Here is a 22,877-nt window from a genome sequence, read left to right on the forward strand (position 1 = left end):
GGCAGATTCAGGAATCTCCCCACCCTCCCTCCCCACTGCCCTCAGCTTGGGCCTTGAAGCATGAGATTCATAGCATCCTCTAGTGCCCCCAATACAATTCAGTTCTCTCCATCTGTATTGGGAAAGGCAATCTCCCTGCCTAGGCTTTTGGATGAAAATGAGGATGGGAATGAAGATGAGCAGCTCTGTGATACCACGAGTAAAGGCTGTCCTTTTGTGAAAGAAAAAGGAACAGACCTCAAGGATACCTACCCAGAGGTTTGAGGGGTAGGGCTAGAGAGACTGGTATCCAGAGTGAGGCAGGACCAAAAGGAAGCCACAGGGTATGCAGGCTGCAGCCCAGAGACCAGGACTGGGCTGTGGTCATAACATCAGAGAGAAGAGGTCTTTCCAGAGGAAAAGGACTTTCTGAGGGTCTTCTAAGCTTGCCTCAAGCAAGTTGAAGGCTACTATCTCTGACCCTAGCCAGACCAGGCTGTGGAAGAAAGCTTTTCACCAGTTCTCATACAGTTCACTTACTGAGACCTTGTAGAAGGATAATAATATCCAACAGAGTGTCCTGAAATGGAAAGCCAAGTTCTAGTCTGTGTTCTGCTTCTAATTAGCTTTGGGACCTGGGGAAAATTACTTAACCTTTCAGAACCTTAACCTCCTACTCTGAACATGAGTATTTTAATGTCTGCCTGACCTATAAACTTTGCTTGTCCAAAACCCCTAATGTGCTTCCCCTCTTCTGAAGAGTAATTCCATGAAGGGTACTACATCCATTCAGTCACCCAAGCTAGAAATCCGGGCGTCATTCTAGACTCCTTCTCCTCCACTCTTCACAGCCAGTTACCAAATTAATCCTCTCCTTTACATCCCAAGACCCCGTTACCTCCCCTAATGGCCTACTGCAATAACTTCCAAGTTAGTCTCCCCATTCTTTCCTTTATACATGCCTAAATAACACTAAAATGTTATTTCTAAAATGTAAATCTGACCAATTCACTTTCTTTTAGAAACCCTTTCGCAGTTTTCCATCTCCTAAAGGGTAATGGCCAAAGTCCCAAGCCTTTCAGAGCCCTTCATCATTCCAGCCTCATCTACTACACCTTCCCACCAACACATAGCCAATGTTTGAACCACAACATATCAGGTACTCTTGAACCTCCTTGCCTGTGCATATTCCTCTGCCTAGAATGCACTTTCTCCTTTTCCTACACACAGGGTGTTAGTACAAATGTCATCCCTTTTGTGAAGCATTCCACCCAAGTTCACACTGTTAGTCACTGCCTCTTCAACACCCCCATAGCACTTATCAATTTGTTTCATAATTATTTATGTACCTCTCCCAGACCAGACTGTAATTCTTGATGGCTGGGATTGTATCTTATCATCTGTGAATTCCCATGCCCAGCAGAGCCTGGCAGAGAGTATCAATAAATGTTTGTTGAAGGAGTAAAGGAAGAAAGGACTCCACTAGGATAATGGATGGGAAAGTTTAGGCCAAAGTGCTATAGGACTGTGAGGGAGGGGGGCTGTTACTCATTTTTAGAGTCAGCAAACCCTAAACAGAGAAGGGAAGAGAGGTGTGGGGAGTCAGACTGACCTTAAGGAGGAGTCCCACACTGGGAAAGGACAGGACAAGGAGATGGTAGACCACTGCACACCCCCCACAGCTGACCAAGCAGCAGCCAGCAGGCAATGGCCAAGGTAAAGGCAGCAGAGAGGTAAGGAAGGGAAGAAAGAAAAGAGAAGAGAGACAGCTGATACCCCAAGCTCTCTGAATGCCAAGGCATCACAGCGGTGCTGTCAGAAGCGGGTAGGTCAGGGTAGGGCTCCATCTGGAGGAAATAGGAAGTGCTGTGGTGGTAATAAACAGGGTGGACATGGACGGTGGTGATGGAGGTGGTGGTGGTGGCGGCAGTGGTGGTGGTGGTAGTAGAAGAGCAGGAAGAAGAAGCAGAGGCATATGGAGCGCTGGTCCCGAGGCCTTCAGAACTGAAAGACTGTCCAGACGAAAGGCTGCGCATTCGCTGCAGAGATACCCGGCTTGTCAAGAAGTGGCCAGCCTCGCCCTCTACCAACCTCTGAGATCCCAGGCCATGCTGTGGCTCCGTCAGGCGCTGCCGGACACTGCTCTGCAGGCTGGGGGCTGCAAGGAGAGTGAAGAAAGTGTGAGGAAGGGCCAGCCTACTTTGGGCTGGCAGGCAAGCAGGTTTGCCCATGGAGAAATGCTCGCTGGAGACCACTCTGGGCCTTTGGTGCCCAATCTACAGAACGGGGTACCTCCTCCCCCAAACCTCCCACCAGGGGCCCTAAAAGGAAGGGGGAGTTGAAAATGAGGTGCCCAGGTCAGTTTTAGTGGCAATTCCAATGGAAGGAGACCTAGGGCAAACATTACTATAAAAGGAGATGGCAAGGCAGTTAGTGGGAGGACACAGGCAGGACAGGGTAAGATAGGGGTTTGGGACAAGGTCCGGGAGAGCACTAAGAACCAGCCTTTTTAGAAAGCCAAACTCAGGAAATAATTCACAATTTAGACAAGGATTTATATATAAACATATTCATCACATCATTGTTAATAGTTGTATGAAAGTAAACATAAAGGTGAAACACTGGGGAATTGGTAATACATCCAGTTGCCGGAAGGTTATACAGCTTTTAAAAATGCTGCTTATGAAAATATTTTTAGAACATAGAAAAATGTCTATTATAACACTCAGGGAAAACAAAAGGATACAAAATTACATGTAAAAGAAACACCTTGAGCTATGGAATACAAAAGACAAGAGTTTAAAACCAGGCCTTTCTATTTCTAGCTGTGACCTTGAGCAACTTACTTCCCTATTTAAATTCCCAGTTTATAAAATCCTGCAGGGTTGTCATGAGGCTGCAAGATAATGTTTTAAATGTATCTGACACAGTCCACGGCACTCAATAAATGGCAGTGGTTATCATTATTTTAGCCACATTAAAAACTTACTTAAAAATTCACAGAGACAAAAAACTGAAAGAGAAAGTGCTCAAATATGGTGGAATTACTGGTGCCTTTTTAATGCTCATATTTACTCTTTTTACTTTCTAAACTTCCTCTAATAAGCGTATACCCAACAAAGAACCAGATCTTGGATTAATGCTCCAAACCAGGCTCTTGGAAGATGATGACCGCCATGCCCAGAGGAGGGGCATGTGGGTACCAGGTAACTTAGGAATGTGATAGAGCATCCCTCTTGGGCCTCCTCCCAGCTCCAGCTGAAAACAGAATGCACACCTCTGTTTTCTCTCCTCTATCCTGATAGATGGGCCTCCCTGCCTTCTCCTTAAAGATGAGAGAAAGGGCCAGGTCACAAGGATGGCAGAAGCCTTGGAAGGGCCATTAGGGAGAGAGCACAGTTCCATGGTGATGGAGAGCTGGGGAGGCAGGGCTTCTATGGCTGGTGGCTTTCAAGGCCTGAAAAGGAGGCTGAAGAGGAAGAGGAATCATGGAATAAGGAAGGGGAAAGGGAGAAAGAAGGGGGAAACAAAGAAAGAGAAAAGAGGAGGAAGATCCTTCCTTCCCTCTTTGCATCTCAGCCCAGCTAGAAGAAGGGCCACCAGGACATCTTTATCTGTCTAGCTGAGCTGAAAAGAGAAACCTAAGGCTTCCATCACCATGGCTGTTCTCTCTCCAGCCCTCAGCTGAGCAGGCTGATTCTTCTCACCCCCGAACCCTTCCCTCATGTTAGTAGGGACAGTGGTGCAGGAATAGTGGGCACAGGCAGGGGAGTGAGGCAGGCAGGAGAAGGGGCCCATGGGGTAGGAGTGATAGTTTAGTCCCAAAAGTCAGAAAAACAAAGGCCCCAAAGGGGCTCCTCAAACCCGGGTATTTCCAGAGGGACTGATCATCCGAGCCGACGGATGTTGAGCAGAGAGAGCGGTCACTGAACCTACGCCCCATCAGCCAGGCAGCATCTAGGGTCCAACAGCCAGGCCAAAAGGAGAAGAGAATCTGATTTACAGAGGGCTTCACCCTGCCCCTCAATGGGACAAGGGAAGGGCCGGGGGCAAGGGGTGGGTGTCTCAGAGCTAGTGAAGGTCCCTCCCAACCCAGAGAACATAGGAGACTTTAGATCAACATGTCAGGATCAAGCTCTGCCCGCTGGTGATCCTAACCTTGTTGGGCCTTTGACTAAAGTCCTGCAAGATATCAGACCAGGGAATGAAGAGGCTTGGCCAGAGGCAAATTATCACTGAAGAAATTTACAAATAAATCCTGTCTGGAGCTGGAAGCCAGCCTGATTAAAGAATCTGGCTTTCTGAAAGTGAGCCCCTAATCCAGCCCAGCTTTCTGCCACCCCCTCTGCATTCATGGGATATGGACCCAGACAACAGCTTTCCCATACAGGTCTATTCTGTTTATCTAAAATTGCCTCTGATCCAGAGAAAAATTCAACTGTGTCAGTAAGGGGTATGTCCCTCCCTTCACTGAAGAACTCCCACAGAGTGTTGTCTCTTTTGACTCTGCTCTACTCGGCTCTTGCCAATCACAGAGGAGAAAAAGGGGAGGGAAGACCCAGGACAGAGGGTGGGGAGGGCCAAGAGGGCAGGTGGAAACCCGGACATCCTTGTGCAGGAGATCCCTCCTGGACAAGAAAGTCTTTCTGACTTGGAGGATTTAAGGCTGCATCACTGTAATGGACTATTGCTCCATGAAACCTCACACAAAAAAGCAAAAAGAAAGACACACATTGTAAAATGACTATAACTCAATTTAAAAATGTTAAAAATAAATAAATAAATAAATAATTGAAAAGAAAGAGACATCATTCCATTCATCTACTTTAGCAATTAAGAATAATAAATATAAAATGAAAACAAATAAAAGCAATAAGTAGTCAAAATGAATGCCATTTTTATATTATGAACCACTAAAGGAGATTATTTTTATAAAGGTAGATAGGAAGGGAAAAAAGGAGAATAAAGGGATTAAAAAAACACAAAGAGTGAAGGGAGACACACTTAACACAATAGACCCAGAGGGCAGGCAGAGCATATAGCAAGGAAAAACAACCAAAAGGACAACTATAAGGGAATATCCTGATGCAAATTCTGCTTTATTAACCAAGGTCCTGAGTTGAACCACCTTCCTTGGTTTCTGCCTCATATGTTGCTTAAGCACAGAAGAGGCCAACTTCTCAATCTGCACATCAAAGGCTCTTTCCCTCGTCCCCACCCAAGAGGTCACCTACACTGCATGGACAAGGGTGACACAATCTCCTCATCCATGTCATCCACGTCGTCGGTCATGATGAAGTGGGCAGGGTTGGGGCGCGTACTACCCATCCAGCTGGGGTCTATGTTGAGAGCAGCCACCAGTGAGTGGATGCCAGGATTATTGACAATCTGGAAGCCACAGAGGATCTCAATTTGCTGCCAGCGGTGCAGGCGCTCCCGCAGTGCTGCTGTCACCTCGCTCAGAGCTTGCCTGAAGACAGATGAAAGAAAATGGCAGCCATGGGCTAGGTGTGAGTCCCATGAGAAATGAGGCCTCTTCTCAGAGGAACAAGTTGGGAGGATATGTGTAAATAAGAAACACAACTAAATCAGAAAATTAAGAGCAAGGTGGGAGATAGCTAGGGCTGGGGCAGGAGACCAGAGCTGAACCTCTACCAGTGAAGAAATAGAATTGAGGATGGAGGCCCTGGACACCCTCAAACTCTGAGGATGGGATGGACAGCGCCAGAGCTGGGCAACAGGTGCTACTTACTTAGCCGTTAAGATTTTGTGATCCACATCATCCAGGGAAGAGCTGTGGGCCACGTGGAAGGTGCCAAAGAGTGTGTTTCTCTTCTTTTTTATCTTCTCAGCCTGCAAAGATGAGGCCCTCAGCTTAAAAAGAGCAGGGATTAGAGGTTGGAAAAATGAGAAATGCTTTTCTATGGCTGGGTCCCCCTTCTCCTAGCACAGCTTAGGCTGCACAAGAAGGAAGAGAAGAAGGGAAAGGGAAAAGGAAGGCAAGGGGAGAGAAAAGAGTAGGGGTAGAGAGAAAATGGAGACAATGAGAGAAGCAAAGGGACCCCCTGACAGTACCCTGGCCCCAGGAGGAGTCTGTCCCCATGGCAGGCTGGGGCCGGCAGATACTTCCCTCTACCTGCCTCTACTTGCTTCATCTTTCCCAGAAGGCAGGTAGGAATAGCCCCACACCCTCATTCCCTCCTCCAGAAGCTTGAGGACATTATTAGGAAAAGAAACTGAACCCAACACCAGGATGTCACTTTGTCCAACAGGAAGGACAGCGAGAGGCGGAGAGGAGGAAGAAGGGCAGGGAAAAGAGAGGGGGAAGGAGGAGAGGAGAAGGCAGCAGGAGGGCAGGTCTCACCCCCTCCTTGGCCACCAGCAGCTGCTTCTCGGCATTTTGCTTCTTGATGTTGTAGTACTGCACCTCCACTTCGTGTGTCAGCTGCAGCCACTTCTGAAGGGCCTCTGGCGCATACCAGGAGCTGTGTGATTCCAGCTCCTTCTCTGCTTTCCTCAAGGCCTCCCGGACCTGCGCAGCCAAGAGGATGTGAGGCCACTTCCTACTACCAAGACCCTCTCCAATGCCTCTGTATGATACTTCAGGGTTCTTTCTGCTATCTCATGTGAGCTTTACAACTCTCCCAGGAGGGGAAAAAGGGCAAGGATTATTCTCTGTATTTTATATACAAGAAAGCAAGCTCAGAGAAGGAAAGTAACCTACTCAAGGTCACAGTCAGTAGTGTCAACCAGAACCCAGATGGAGATATTTTTTTGCTGCCAGACTAGAACATTCTTTTTTCCCTCATTAGCTGCCTCTCCTGGTCATACAGCCAATCTAAGCAATTTTCCCTGCTCTCTGGAGGTACAGGTCATCTCAATGAATCATCATATTTCTGAGAGTTGGGGTCTGTGCTTGGACTCAACTCATCACAATGTGGCAGGAAAAGCACTTGGTTGGGAATCTGGAAATCTAGTCTGGTCCCTGGTCTATCACTTGACTGGCTGTGTGACCCCATGTGCTTCCTATAGCAGATCTCAATTTAGTGTAAAGAAAGGCTTTCTCCCATGCAAATCCAAACTGTAAGTGAAGGGGTGATCTCAGGAGAGAGGTAAGCTCCCCATTATGGGAGGTATGAAAAGAGCTCATGTAAAGAGCTTAAAAATGATTGCTACTCTAGAGGGTGATTGGCCTGAATGCCCTCCAAAGTCTCTGCTAGCCCAGAGACTTTGTTTATGACTCTCCCATTCAGCAGGACAGGTAGGCTGTGAAGAGCACTCTACAAGGCAAGAAGACGACAAGCAAGCTTACACCAAACATGGGCATTGCCAACAAGGGCTGAGATACAGAAGGACCAATGTGTAAGCAGACATTTCCTCACTGATTTCTCAGCAAGGAGCATATAATGAAGCAGCCACAAAGCACCTAAATATCAAAGGTCTGAAGTATATACAGAATCCACTATATACACTGGATTCCTTGCTATCTCATCCAGTCAAGTGATCCTCAACTCCCCCATCAGGACACTGACTTTCAGCTGGTCAGAATCAAAGAGAAAAGAAATTGAGAGCAGTCTCGTCCCAACTTCAGGCAATGGGGAAGTATCCCATAGCAGGCCTGAGGTCCTCCCCTCAGCCTAAGATGAACTGGGAGGGCCTTGGCTAAGGACTGAACACCTTCATTCCTCTGAGAGCCTATGAGAGGATCAAGACTCATTTGGGTTTGTTCCTTGAAAAAGAAACTATAAAATGACCCACTGCTGGCTTTACAGATTTAAAATGCGGAACAAATACCTTAGAGACTAATATACTAATATAAGTCTGAAAATATAGGATCCAGTTCTACATTAAAAGCAGTTAGAGGTATGGAATCAGCTCAGAAGGGGAGAATGGAGAGAGAAAAGAGAAGAGAGAACAAGTAGAGGGAAGTGTGACAGTCAGGAGGCACAAGAAAGGGCTGGCCTAACAGGCTCAAAAACTGTGCAATGAGAGAAATAATTACAAAATGGAATGGGGGAAATACACTGTCCAGCATTTAATGAAAATTAATTACTAGACATTACTAGACATGAGGCAGGAAAATATAACCAATAATCAAGAGGAAAAATAAGCAGTCCCATAAAGTATCCAGATGTTAGTTAACAGACAAGGACTTTAAAACAGCTATGATTGAAATGTTAAAGAAAACACAAGAAAATATGGATACAATACATGAAAACATGGAAATTCAGGACAGGGAACAAGAATCCATACAAAAGTAAAATGGGCATCCTAGAAAAATACATTATCTGAAAGTAGGTTCCAATGGATGGGCTAAACAGCACAATGTTCACAGCAGAATACAGGATTGGGGAAGTCAAAGACACAGCAATATAAAACAACCAAACCAAAGCACAGAGAGAAACAAGAACAGAGCTAAGCATAAGAGACATGTGAAATAGAGTTAAGAGGTCTAACATAAATACTGGATTCCAAGAAGGAGAGGAGAGAATGGACCAGAAGCAATATGTGAACACTAAAGAGAATGTGTATTCTGCAGTTGTTAGGTAAAATGCTCTATATGCATCAATGGGTCAAATTGATTAATCATGTTTAAATTTTTTATATCCTTACTGATATCCTTGGCTGCTTATTATTGAAAGAGGTATGTTAAAATCTATAAATTTGTGAACTGTCCGTTATCCTTTTAGTTTTTTCAATTTTTGATATATATCAATATGTAATCTATATATAACTTATATATACTGATTATATATTAATATATAATACATGCTAATATATAATCCGTACGTTAATTATATAATCAAGATATATTAATATATAATCAATACGTAATCACTTTTTGATATGTATAATAGCATACACATGCTATATTATTAGGTGATCCAAGTTATACATTACTGTTGTTATACATTACTGTTGAAGTTACACATTTATCATAAATGAAATGTCCATTTTTGTCTCTCCTAATACTTCTTTCTCTAAAGTCTACTTTGATATTAATTTGCTACCCCTGCTTTATTTTGCTTTGTGTTTACCATATATCTTTCTTCATCCTTTCTTTTAACCATTTGTATCCTTATATTTAAAGTGTATCTCTTGGAAACAGCATATAGTTGGGTTTTGTTTTTTATTCAGTCTGACACTCTTTGCCTATCAATTGTATTGTGTGGTCTTTTTACATCAACCAAGTCTCAACACATTTGAAGCCATACAGCATATATTCTTTGACCACAGCAAAATTAAACTAGGAATCAATGAGAAAAACAGAAAAGTGCTCAAGTGTTCGAAAATCAGGCAACAAACTTCTAAATAACCATAGGCCAAAAAGGAAATCTCAATATAGATTAGAAAATCTTTTGAACTGAAAGATAATGAAAATATGAAATATCAAAACTTAGTAAATGCAGATAAAGCAGTGCTGACATGGGAATTTATAGTTCTAAATGCATGTTTTAGAAAAGATTAAAAGTTTAATATCTATAACCTAATCTTCCACCTCAAGCAGCTAGAAAAATAAGAGCAAGTTTACAAAAAATTTTTTTCAAGTGCAAGACTTCTACACTGAAAACTACAAAACACTGCTGAGGGAAATTTTAAAAGACCTAAATGGTGACAGGATAAACAATGCCCATGAATTGGAAAAATTATTTGGTTAAAATGTCAATTTTCCCCCACATTAATCTATAGATTCAATGCAAAAACAGTAACAATCCCAACAAAGCATACTGTAATGGAATGACAAGCTAACACAGAAATGCAAAAGCCATCTTGCAGAAGAATAAAGCTGGAGAACTTAACACTGCCAGGTATTAAGACTTGTTGTAAGAAAATGTGGGGTAAGTATACACAAATAGACCACAGGACAGAATAAAGTGGGTAAGTATACACAAATAGACCACAGGACAGAATAAACTATCTACCTAGGAAAAAAACTTTGACCTCTTACCTCATCTTATACACAAAAATTAGTTTGAAATAAACTATATCCCTAAATATGAAAAGTAAAACAATAAAGCTTCTAGAAGAAAATGTAAGAAAAAATCTTGAGGGTAGGAAAAGATTTCTTAAACAGGCTACAAAAAGCACCATTAAAAAATAAACAACAACTAATTTATTGGACTTCATTAAAATCAAGAACTTCCGTTCATTAAAAGACAATATTAAGAGAGAAAAAAGCAAACCACAGTCTGAGAGAAAATATTTGCAATATATATGTATATATATTCACAAAAAGACTTACATCCAGAATATACTTAAAAACTCTTACAAATCAATTTTTTAAAAGATAATCCAATTTTTAAAATGAGAAAAGAGTCCTAAATAAAGCAGTCAATACATTTATGAAAAGGTGTTAAATATTATTGATCAACAGGAAGATTAAAATTAAAATCACTGAGATACCACTACATCCCTACCAGAATGTATAAAGTGAAAATGCCTAAAGATAGCAAGGTTGTAGGTCAACTAGAACTCTCACACTGTTGCTGGTGGCAGTATAGATTGGTACAACCATTTTGGAAAACTGACAGTTTCTGATAAAGCTAAGCATATAAATGGCATATTAAATATCCAACAGAAATAAGTGCTTATACCCACAAAGATGGTTCATAAACAATATTATTGATAAAAGGCAAAAAAAAAAAAAAACTGCAAATAACCCAATTGTCTGTCAACAGGAGAATGGATAAATAATTTATAGTACACTCATACAATGGATTAATACCCAGCAATGAAAATAAACCAACTATCACTACATGCAATAACACAGATGACTCTCAAGACATAATGATGAGTGAAAGGAACAAAAGAATACATACTGTATAGCGCTATTTATATGAAGTTCAAAATCAGGTGAAACTAATCTGGTTTAGAGCTTATGACTATAGTTACCTTTTGGGTAGAATATTGACAGGGAGAACAGGAGAGGTAAAAGTGAGACTTCCAGTTGCTTAAAAGATTCTACATCTTGATGTAGATGGTGGTTACACAGGCACATGCGTATCTAAAACATTGCCAGCTATATACTTATGATTTGTACAATTTATGTAAATACCTCAATAAAAATGGGACAGAATAACTGCTTTCACCCCTTATTCACTGTTGCAACTTTCCACTACTCATTGGTAAGAGTCTAGAGAATCTTGTAGGTATTCTTTGAGCCATATTCAGTCCTCATAAATGAAACTTTGCACCCAGATCTTTGGCCCCTGCCCTTTTACCCCAACCCCTCGAGGTGTCCAGGAATTTGTAGACTCTCCTACCTGCTCCAACTCCTCCTCAGCGTATTTTTGGCGGCTCCGCTCATTCTCAGTACCCTCCCGCAGCTCCTTCAGCCGCTGAGCTTCCTGCTTGGCAAGGTTGATCTCATCACGCAGCTTCTTCTCCAGGTGTACCTTCTCCACCTCCACTGTGCGGTGCTCCTCCTGGGCTTTGTGCAGCCTGGGGGGTGATGCAGGGAGCTGAAGAAGGCCAGGCAAGGGGGCACCAGCCAACACGCCATGACTCATGGTATTGAAGAGGAAAATGAGGGCTGCAGCACTCAGAATGTATTCTCCCTACTCTGCTGACTGGCTCTGAGTTAGCTCAGGGCCAACAGAAACCACAATCATTACCATAACTCTTATGTTGGCCATCATTTGGCTGCCAGTAATCGAGGCTGTGAAACTAGATTCCCAGGTATCTAAGTCCTCCCTTCTAAGGTGTCTCACATACTAAGAACATAACAACTACTAGTTTACAAAGTATTTCACATGTGTCCTCCCTGCAGATAGATGATGCAATATTGTATCATTGTCAGCCTGGCACAGGTATGGACATGAAGGCTTAGAGAGGGGAAGTAACTGCAGGTAGAACCGAGACCAGAATTCCAATCTGTATGACCACAAATCCCATAGTTATTCCCCTGATACCAAGGTATCTGTAAGGTGCAATAAATGTAGAATACCCTGTAAGCTAGACCAAAGACCCAGAGAAAGCCTGATGGCTGAGATATGGAAAAGGGTGGTGGTAGTGGAGAGATGAAAGGAAGATAAGAAAGAAACTATTGATCTGTACCTCTTGGACTTCTGAGTACCTGTTCTCAGAAGCACAGAAAATGAAATTCATGCCAAAGCGGGTAGACAGGGTTTGGGAGAGCCCCCTGCTGCCCCTGGCCCTGAGTTCCCTTCCAAAGTATCTTCCATGGTGGGTAAGATCTCAAGGGCATCAGTTATAATGAAGATATACCCTTGTACTCACCCACACATTCCCTCTGTTCACTGACAAAACCCTCCATCCGTCCAAACAAGCTTCCTCCTTCCTCCCTTCTTTCCTCCACATAGCTATCTATGTTAATTCATTCATTCATCCATTCATTCACCAAGTACTTTCAGGTGTCTACCAAATGCTGAGCCCTGTGCTGAGGCCTAGATATATGGAGATGAGTGAGAAAACTGTCCCTGTCACTGAGGTACTCATGATCTAGTCCAATACAGACAAGTAACAGATAGCTATACACAGTGTGTAAGTTCTATAACAGATATACAAGGTGTTGGGTAGGCCAAAAAGGATGGAGTGATCAACTCTACCTGAAAGGAGTCAGAGAAGGTGAGGCATAAGCTAAACCCAGAAGGAGTAAGAGTTTGGCTAATCCCTCTAGGAGAAAGGATTTAGCCACTGTCAGGTCTTCCTACCTCAGTAGGAACCACCGAGTTACTGGTGGACCAGGATAGGAGGGTAAAAGGATGATTAAGAAGACAAGCAATATATGGCTTAGACTTGAGGTACAGAACAGGAAGGACAGGCTACAGAACAAGAAGGGCCCACAGAGAAGAGCACTGACTACTGAGTAAATCAAGCAGGTGAAACAGAAGGGGCAGAAATGGAACTTAATCTCTGAAAAAACCAAGTACATATTTGTCAGTGACTAAAGCCTCAAAAGATGTGGTGGGAAAAGCAGGGAGGGAAGGGGTAAAACGTCTAGGCTGCAAGTTTCCTGCTGACAAATTGTAGTCTTCTGCCCACTTTGCCCCTGGAGTGAAAGGGAGTTGAACCTCCTCAAGATACACAGCAGGTGGCGCTACATGCACAGCTAAAAACAAATCAGAGGCGCCATTTTCAGCCTCAGCCTCCTTCCCTTGCTGACTATCTTCCTCTATTGTATTCTTCCATGACCCAATTGCTAGAAATTATACCATTAGGAATTCAATTCACCACTGAAATAATATCCTCTCTGAAAACAGCCTCTTCTGAAAAGCCTTTGATATGTCTGTCTTCCCCACGTAATAGGGAGCTCCTTTAAAATAAAACCAAAACTACCCACTTTCACAGTCCTAACAGGATCTAATGCAGATAAAGATCAATAAATACTATTGGGTGCAGAAATGAGCAAATAAATGTACAATCAAGCCTTGCCCCACTCCATCTCCTCCACAGAAGACTAAGCATCTTGAAGGCAGCTATCAATTACCATTACAAGTAAGAAAATTAGGCAGCCTGACTGCAAGCCCTGGCTCTAAGTAGCTATATGACTATGGACAAGTCTGTTCCCTAAGCGAGATCTGTTTCTTCATTTTTAAGTGGGAATCAAAATCCTGCCTGCCTCAAAGAATTATCTTGAAACCCAATGCAATCCTAACTGGAATGCACATGTGGCATTACATTTATTCACCCCAAATATCAGGAACTCTGTAAAAAAGCTCTATGGTGGCTGGCAGAGCAGGCCTGCCAAGGGAGGAGGGACAAGGAAGCATGTAGGCTCTAGACAATGTCAGAGGAGGATATATACGTGTGCAGGCCTGTCTCTGGGTGTGTGTGTGCATTCATTTCTCAAAGTGCCACAGTGGTTATTTAGCTCTGGAGGCCTTGGGGAGCAGGGAGATCTGGGAGCTTAGTTTTATCCCTGAACTTGGAATGCCTCCTGCCTAGATTCTTTGCCTTTGGAATGAAAACAGTACATGTTTTTCAGACAAATGAAGAATGGGAACTGCCCACATAGCAGCATTTAGCCCCCAGTTGAAAAAGGGCCCAGAAACAAGGGGCCCAGCAAAGTAGCCAGGAATCAGCTCAAAGATAAAACTCCTCTTGCCCCCTAAAAGCCCAGCCCATGGAAATGAATCTGCTAGGGCTGCCCTTACTGATGCACCCTATGGGTGTCAAAATTCCTAGCTCACTATTTACTGATATGTGACCCCAAGCAAAGCATTCACACTCTCTGAGACTTTGTCTTCAACTCTAAGAGTGAGATAATAATAATACCTACCTAACAGGGTTGTGGTGACTTAAAACAATGATGCATTTAAGTATTTAACAGTACCTAGCTCTTAAGAAATCCTTTCCCTATCCCTTCAAAAAAACAGTATCTGTCATTTTAAAATAACAGAAAAGAGCCAGACTTCATTTCCTTTTATATGGATTCCTGCAAAGACTTCCCAGTTGGAGTCTTTAGGCTGCTGGAATAATTTTCTAAAAGACAGTCCTGATGTAGGGCTCTCCTCTTCTCAAAAACAAAACAAATTGAAAAAACAAATGCCTGCATTGACTCGCTATTGCCTTTTGCCTCCTACTAAACTTCCCCATGAGTCTTAAGGTGCCAGGGATCTGGCCTCCCTCTATACATTTGACCAGAACTACCAGGACTGCCCTACCCATCTTTCAAAGCCACCTCCTCAGACTCCACATCCACCCATCTCCTGCCCCTGTGCCCTTCCAGTCCTTGGCGTTCTCGTCCCGTAAGCTGACACCGAGTCACTGCGCCTTCTTATGTGTGAGCCTCATGGTCCCAGGAGCAGAGACTTCCTTACAATTCCCCGCACAGACCCGGTTCCTAGATGTCAGGAAGTACCCAGGTCACCTGACTGACTGGCACTGTCTCTTCACAACTAGATCTTATACAATAGTTTTTAAGTCATGTTTTATTTAAACAGAATCCCAGAGTATTAGAGCTAGAAGGCTTTGATATCCTCGCAGGTCAATCCCTTCACATTACTGATGAGGAAGTAAGTCCTAGAAGGGAAAGAGATTTACCCAAAGTCATACAAGTGAGTACTTTTGAGATTTAGATTCAGTACAAGAAAGAACTAAAGGTATTAGGAAGACCAATTTGTGAGGTTTCTTTGGAGAACAGTTAATTATGTCTATTTTTATGGAAAGGAAAGCAGTCCAGATGTAGGACAAAGGATAGAATGATCCCTAACAAGCCATCCAAACAGAGAGCTCAAGACCTCTGACAGCTCCACACATTTCTCCCTCTGAAGCTCCAAAGGAGAACAGACAGAAATAAGTTTCTGCCCTGGGGAGGAATACTTGCCTATGCAATGGAATGCAGGTACCCAAGCTCCATTGCAGTTTTGGAAGGATGACACAGCCTGGGCAGCTGCATCAGCAGGGTCTCAGGGGCCAGGTGGCCCACAACCCAGGTGGAAACAGGAGGCTCCCAAGAGCTGCCAGCACCAGGGCCATGGGGAAGGGGCAGGACCTTACCTTTCTTGAAGGTCATGCAGACTCTGCTCAGCTCGGTGTAACCCCTCCAGATCCTTCATCATCTTCTTCATGTGCTCCTTGGAGTAACGGTTCTGGATATAGGCAAACCAGCAGCCGCCCACACCAATAACGATAGACACCACCAGCATGAAGTCCTTGAGGTGATTATGGCGGGTCACTGCCAGAGAGGAAGTCATGGTGAGTCAGGTTGCCCATTGCAGGCTTAGCCTTGCAGACACCGCTGTATCCCCTCCTCCATGAAGCCTTCCCACTCAAGAGGAATTCATTTCCCTTCTTAGACACATACTTGCCACACTCTGTGCCTATTTCTCTGCTAAGTTAAGGCCTAGTTTGGAAAGGATGAGAGGCCTTAGAGCAATAAGGAAGCCTACTGATCATGCTTGTGTAGTATGCAGCGAAGAGGAGAGAACTGGTGTCTTCTCAATACATCCCAGCCATTCTGGGCTGTGATGAGCCCATGTGCCTGGAGGCAGTGCTTCTGCCTTACAGGGTAAGCAAAGCTAAGGTGCTACAGTAGGAAGAAGGGAAAGAGATTTACCCGAAGTCATACAAGTGAGTACTTTTGAGATTTAGATTCTGTACAAGGAAGAACTAAGGTAAGGGTATGAAGCAATGTCACTACGTCTTGAGGACTGTCTGTGGGATTGAGGTTACTGCAGGAGCTAGGTCTCCTGGACTACTAGGCTATTCCATGTACAAGGTATAAAATCCAGAGCAGGTCAATTCTCACCTATGGAGAGCATTTCTAGGCTGTGGCACAACCCATACATCAGGGGGAATGGGAGTAGCATCAAGAGATTGGTATATATAACACATTACATGTGCCAGGAAGAGAGGGGCAGATCTACCTCCAGACAATGTCTGGCAACAACTTGGTGAAGTGCCAGGGCCCTGGCCACCAGCTGGGGTTCAAAGCAATGCTCAGCCTCCAGGGCAAAACTGAAAAGCTAAACAAGGAATAATACCAGAAAACAGGAGCAAAATCCATGTCCTCTTAGGACTTAACTGAGTTCTTAATTAGTTCCTAACTGAGCCAACCAGAAGAGGGGCAGTCCTGGAGCCTGAGACTGCTCCTAATGTACCAGACCTGAGCTCTGGGCCACAGCACAGGAGACTGAAAGAGACACCTTCACTATAGGAGAAGAAGCTGCTGCTGGAAGCCCTGCCTACGTTGTACTCCACTTGAAATAGAGCAGCTGTGGCTCAGAGGAGAAACGAGGGAATGACTTCCTGTGCCAGCAGGTTACCTCAGCTGGGGAGGAAGAGGCAGGACTGACAGGATTTCAGTGCCCAGTAAAGACAAGGGGCTGAGGGGAATCCAAAAGGACTCAGGCAGAGCCACCAAGTTGAGGCAGGGTCTAGACAGCAGGAAAAGACACATGTAGCTGGAATTCTACTGCATGAAGCTGAGGCCCAGTTTGACAAAAAAGGTCCTATGCATAGCACCTCGTTGAAAGGTTGAGAAGCAGGACATGGGGATGGTGTGGGGTCAAAGATAGATTAGCACATTCTATTTCCATCCAAGGGAGTTACTAGATCCAAGGTGTAGCTGTGTTCTTTACATGTTTATGCCAGACTTAACGGAGAAAACTGAGGGTCCTCTATGGCCATCCTCCAGACAGGTCTACACTTCAAGCCATACTCAAATCCTCACTCTCTTGTCCTTCAAGTCCCAAGAAAAGATATCTCTGCAGCACAGTGAACTGCCTTCCTTTCTGGAACACACCTGCCTCTTACACAGCCTCTACCAAAGGCTCCCTGTCTCCTCTGTTTGTTAAGGACTTTTCATCTTGGCTTCCAAGGGTTTCTCACCTCCAGCATCCCCTTTACATTCCTACCAAAAGTCAAAGGTATTCTGTTCAAACAAGGCTCTGTGCAATCAGCACCTTCCTCCATTACCTCCAACCTTCAAAGTTCTTAAGGTGGGCATGAAGATCAGGCACCTATCCATTCTATTCAGCCTCTTATTCTACTTTGTTCAGATCAATTTGGAACAAGATCCTATTATTTTTTCCTGCCTCATATTCTCATCCAAGTCATGAATAAAAATACTGAATGACCAGGGCCAAGGATAGGACCTATCAGTCAGCCCCTCCTCTGAGGTAATCCTGTTCCACCTATCAGTATCCTCTGGATCTCTTCAACCAGTTTTGACTCCACTTAAATATACAAGAATCCACCTCATAGGCCCCTGTGCCTTGTCAAATGCCTAGCTGAAGCTCTGATATGCTGTCTGTCACATTCCATGAGCTACCAAGTTTGGTAGGTAGAAAATGAGTCTAATCTGGTTGATTTACTCCATGGTCCCTACTGATCATCTCTTGTCTGTAAGCCAGTGTCTACAGTACTGATCAGCTTCAAGCTCTCTCTCCTTAATCTACATAATAAAGGAGGAGAAATGAGAGAAAATATCAACTGTTTCAGGCATTTATATTCACATTTCAAATTCTTCAACTACTCCATAAGGTAGGGTATCCCCATTCTATAGACCAGAAAACTGAGGCTCCACAGGGGCACTAAAAGTGCTAGAGTCCATAAAAAGTCACAGTGCTGGAATTCTAATGCAGATTTACCTGACTGCAGTCTTTCTGCTACACACTACTTTCTCATACTCAACGCAGCAGATATCTGCTTTGTTACATGCAAACATCTCTCACCATGGAGATGCCTATATCCCCTGATCTAGCCTGAGAATGACTCTAAGAGTTCCAAGGCCCTCCCCTGCAAACAGGATGCTGGGAGCTGGCTGTGGCATTGCTTTCAGGACAGTGAAGACCCAAAGGCCGAATAGCCAGGCCTTCAAGGTTAAACATAAGGCCTCATGTAGAGAAATTCTTGTTTCATCAAAGGAAGCATCCTGCACTGAGTATTGGAAGTCTGGGTTCTACACTTGCCTCTGCCCAAATTTGTTATGAAATTCAGTTCCCCTATCTGGGTCTTAGCTTTCTCAGCTGTAAAATGCACTATCACAGAATTACTAAAGAGATCAAATGCATAATTGCAAATAAAAGTGCTTTCAGGTGTTTGGAAATATTCAGATGGACATATCCAGTAGGTAATGAATAATGCAGATGTGAAGTTTGAGGAAGAAGTACAAGTTAGAGTAGATGTGAGAATTATCAGGATCCTTCAGTGGGGCCCTGGGCTGAACCCCACAGTCCTAAGGGAATCTGTGATGGTTAATTTTATGTGTCAAATTGACTGGGCTACGGTATGTCCAGGTAGCTGGTAAAACATTCTTTCTGGATGCATCTGTGAAGTTGTCTTTGTAAGAGATTAGTACTTGAATCGGTAGACTGAGTAAAGACCATCTTCACTAATGTAAGTGGGCATCACCCAATTGTCCTCATGCTGCTGAGGACCAGCCTGATCAGAATCAAAAGGCAGAGAGCAGCAAATCTGCTTTGTCAGCTTGAGTTGAGACATCCATCTTCTGCCCTTTTACATCAGCGCTCCAGGCTCTTAGGTCTTCAGAATCAGACTCAGACTCATGCCATTGGCCCTCCGATTCTCTGGCCTTTGGACTTGGACTGACACCATAAGCTCCCCTGGTTCTCAGGCCTTCGGACTCAGGCTGAATTACACCTCTGGCTCTCCTAGGTCTCCAGCCTGCAGATGGCAAATCATGGGACTTCTTGGCCTCCATAATCACATGAGCCAATTCTCATAATAAATCTCCTCTTTTATATATCTATACACATACCCTATTTGTTCTGTTTCTCTGGAGAACCCTAATAGAGAATCTATAAACTATTGTGTCAGGTGAAAAAAAGAGGAAAAAAGTGGAAATTAAGAGTCTATGCCATAAGCCACAGTGCCAGAGAGATACAAGCAATATGAAGAAGCAGAGGAACCACTCCCAATTAAAAGAGCAAGAGAAATCCGCTGAAAGAACAAACAATGAAATAGACATTGATGGCCTACTAGATCAAGATTTCAGAAAAGGAGTGATCAAAGTACTGAAGGAACTAAAAGAGATAGTGTTTAGAGATATAATATATGTCAAAAATGAAACTGAAGCTATAAAGAAGAACCAAGTAGAAATGGTAAACTCATTTGCTGAGATGAGAGCTGATCTAAAGGATGTACAAAGCAGGCTAGATAATGCAGAGGAACGAATAAGTGACCTAGAAGACAGGACAACAGAATGCACCCAATCAGAACAGCTGAGACAAAAACAAATTAAAAAACAATGAAAACAATATAAGGGACCTATGGGATAATATAAAGCATGCCAATCTACGCAAAATAGGGGTTCCAGAAGGGGAAGAAAGAACAAAGGGGATTGAAAAGGTATTTGAAGAAATCATGACTGAAAACTTCCTAAACCTAAAGAAGGAATCAGATATCCAAGTATAGGAAGCTCAGATGGTCCCAAACAAGAAGAACCCAAACAGACCCACACTAAGACATATCATAACCAAGATGGCCAGAGCCAAGGATAAAGATAATATCCTAAAGGCAGCAAGAGAAAAACAAAGAGTGAATTACAAGGGAACCCCCATAAGGCTCTCAGCTGATTTCTCTACACAAACACTACAGGCCAGAAGGGAGTGGCAAGATATATTCAAAGTCCTGAGTGAAAAAAAGATGCAGCCTAGGATACTTTATCCAGCAAGGCTATCCTTTAGAATAGAAGGAGAGATAAAGGATTTCATAGACAAGCAAAAACTAGAAGAGTTTAGCAACACTAAACCCATGCTAAAAGAAATATTCTACTCTAAATAGAAAAGAAGCAAGATGCTACAAAAATGAGAAACTCATAACTGGAAAGGTGATAATTATCATGAATTACAAATAGAATAAACACAAAATTGTAAAAGAAGACATCTAAATCATTAAGAGTGGGAGAGGGAAGCAAGAAAATATAGAGTACTTTTTTTTCTTTTTAAAATTTTTTGTTCTCAGTAGGATGGGTTTGAGCTTATATTACTATCTGTTTAACACAAACAGTTATACTAATGGGTTAATAGAATTACACAAAAGGATAACCGCAAGCCAAAAACTTACAAGTGAGTCACAAAAACTAAATAAAATCCAAGATAATACAAAGGAAAGTTACCAAACCACAAAAGGAAGAAGAAAGGAACTGCAAAAATAAGTTCAAAGTGGCAATTAACACACATCTATCATTAATTACTGTAAATTTTAATGGACTAAATGCTCCAATCAAAAGACATAGAGTTGGCAGATTGGATAATAAAGCAAGAACCTTCAACATGCTGCATACAAGAGACCCACTTTAGGGAGAAGGACACATATAGATTGACAGTGAAAGGATGGAAAAGGATATTCCACGCAAATGGAAAAGCCAAAAAAGCAGGTGTAGCAGTACTGATTTCAGACAAAATAAACTTTAAAACAAAGGCCACAAAGAAAAATAAAGAAGGACATTTTATAATGATTAAAGGAGTAATACAAGATGAGGATATTACACTCATTAATATATATGCACCAAATATAGGAGCACCTAAGTACACAAAACAATTACTAACAGAGATAAAGGGGGTAATTGATGGGAATACAATCATTGTAGGAGATTTTAACACTGCATTAACATCACTAGACAGATCTTCCAGACAGAAAATAAATAAGGCAACAGAGAAATTAAATAATACAATAGAAAAATTAGATTTGGTGGATATTTTCAGAGCATTACACCCCTCAAAAATAGGATATACATTCTTTTCAAGTGCATATGAGACATTTTCTAGGATTGATCATGTACTTGGGCACAAAAGAAGCCTCAACAATTTTAAGAAGATAGAAATTATCTCAAGCATCTTTACTGATCACAATGCCATGAAACTAGAAATCAACTACAGAGAAACAAAGGAGGAAAAAAAGGAAAGCATAGAGACCAAACAACATGCTATTAAAAAAACCAATGGTTCAATGATGAAATCAAAGTTGAAATTTAAAAATACCTCGAGACAAATGAAAATGAAAACACAACCACACAAAATTTATGGGATGCAGCAAAGGCAGTGCTAAGAAGGAAGTTTATAGCGATACAGGCCTTCCTCAAAAAAGAAGAACAATCTCAAGTAAACAATCAAACCCATCAGCTAAAAGAATCAGAAAAAGAAGAGCAAAAAAATCCAAAAGTCAGCAGAAGGAAGGAAATAATAAAGATCAGGGAGGAAATTTAAAAAATAGAGATTTAAAAAAATAGAAAAAAATCAATCAAACCAAAAGCTCGTTTTTTGAAAGAGTAAATAAAATCGACAAACCTCTGGCCAAACTCACAAAGAAGAAAAAAGAGAGAGCACAAATAAGCAAAATAAGAAAGGAAAATGGAGAAATTACAACAAACAAAATAGAAATACAGAATATCATACAAGAATATTATGAAAAATCATATGGAATCAAAATGGATAACCTAGAGTAGATGGACAAGTTTCTGGAAACACAGTCCACCAAGACTGAATCAAGGAGAAACTGATCACTTGAACAAACTGATCATTGGAAATGAAATCGAATTAGCAATAAAAAACCTCCCTACAAATAGAAGTCCAGGACTGGATGGCTTCACTGGAGAATTCTACTAAACATACAAAGAAGAACTCATACCAGTCCTTCTCAAAATCTTCCAGAAGATTGAAAAGGAGGGAATACTCCCAAACTCATTCCATGAAGCCACCATCACCCTGATACCAAAACCAGACAAAGACACTACCAAAAAAGAGAATTACATACCAATATCACTGATGAACATAGATGCAAAAATCCTTACCAAAATATTAGCAAATAGACTCCAACAGCACATGAAAAAGATTATATACCATGATTAAGTTGGGTTCATCCCAGGGACACAAGGGTGGTTCAACATATGCAAATCAATCAATATAATACATCACATCAACAAGAAAAAGGACAAAAACCACATGATCATCTCAATAGATGCAGAAAATGCATTTGATAAAATTCAACACCCATTTATGATAAAAACTCTCACCAAAGTGGGTATAGAGGGAACATATCTCAACATCATAAAAGCTATAGATAACAAACCTACAGCCAGCATAGTACTCAATGGGGAAAAACTCAAAACCTTCTCACTAAAATCTGGGACAATACAAGGCTGCCTACTATCACCACTCCTATTCACATAGTCTTGGAAGTCCTAGCCACAGCAATCAGGCAAGACAGAGAAATAAAAGGGATCCAAATTGGAAAAGAAGAGGTAAAAGCGTCACTGTATGCAGACAACATGACACTATATATAGAAAACCCTAAAAGGTCCACACAAAAACTACTAGAAATAATCGGAGAATTCAGTAAGGTAGAAGGTTACAAGATTAACGTTCAAAAATCAGTTGCATTTCTTTACACTAACGATGAATCAACAGAAAAAGAAAGTAAAGAAACAATCCCCTTTAAAATAGTACCCAAAGTAATAAAATACCTAGGAA

General features: G+C 42.3%; 1 protein-coding gene across 4 annotated transcripts in view; it reads right to left on the reverse strand.

Annotated features, from left to right (window-relative positions):
- STIM1 (stromal interaction molecule 1) overlaps positions 1 to 22,877 on the reverse strand; it is a 170,238-nt gene that overhangs the window by 4,239 nt on the left and 143,122 nt on the right. For 2 of the 4 annotated variants that reach the window (XM_014556683.2, XM_032489240.1), the window contains exons 6-12: positions 15,442 to 15,619; positions 11,244 to 11,421; positions 6,344 to 6,511; positions 5,732 to 5,832; positions 5,214 to 5,449; positions 3,844 to 3,936; positions 2,071 to 2,137 (exon numbers count right to left, since the gene is read on the reverse strand). In XM_014556683.2, coding sequence (XP_014412169.1) covers positions 2,071 to 2,137; positions 3,844 to 3,936; positions 5,214 to 5,449; positions 5,732 to 5,832; positions 6,344 to 6,511; positions 11,244 to 11,421; positions 15,442 to 15,619 — 1,021 coding nt within the window. Of the gene's footprint in view, positions 1 to 1,755; positions 2,138 to 3,843; positions 3,937 to 5,213; positions 5,450 to 5,731; positions 5,833 to 6,343; positions 6,512 to 11,243; positions 11,422 to 15,441; positions 15,620 to 22,877 lie in introns of all 4 variants that reach the window. The other 2 variants (XM_006181647.3, XM_006181648.2) reach the window with 2 other exon arrangements.

Source organism: Camelus ferus, chromosome 10 (assembly GCF_009834535.1).
Source record: "Camelus ferus isolate YT-003-E chromosome 10, BCGSAC_Cfer_1.0, whole genome shotgun sequence".
Classification (NCBI taxonomy): domain Eukaryota; kingdom Metazoa; phylum Chordata; class Mammalia; order Artiodactyla; family Camelidae; genus Camelus; species Camelus ferus.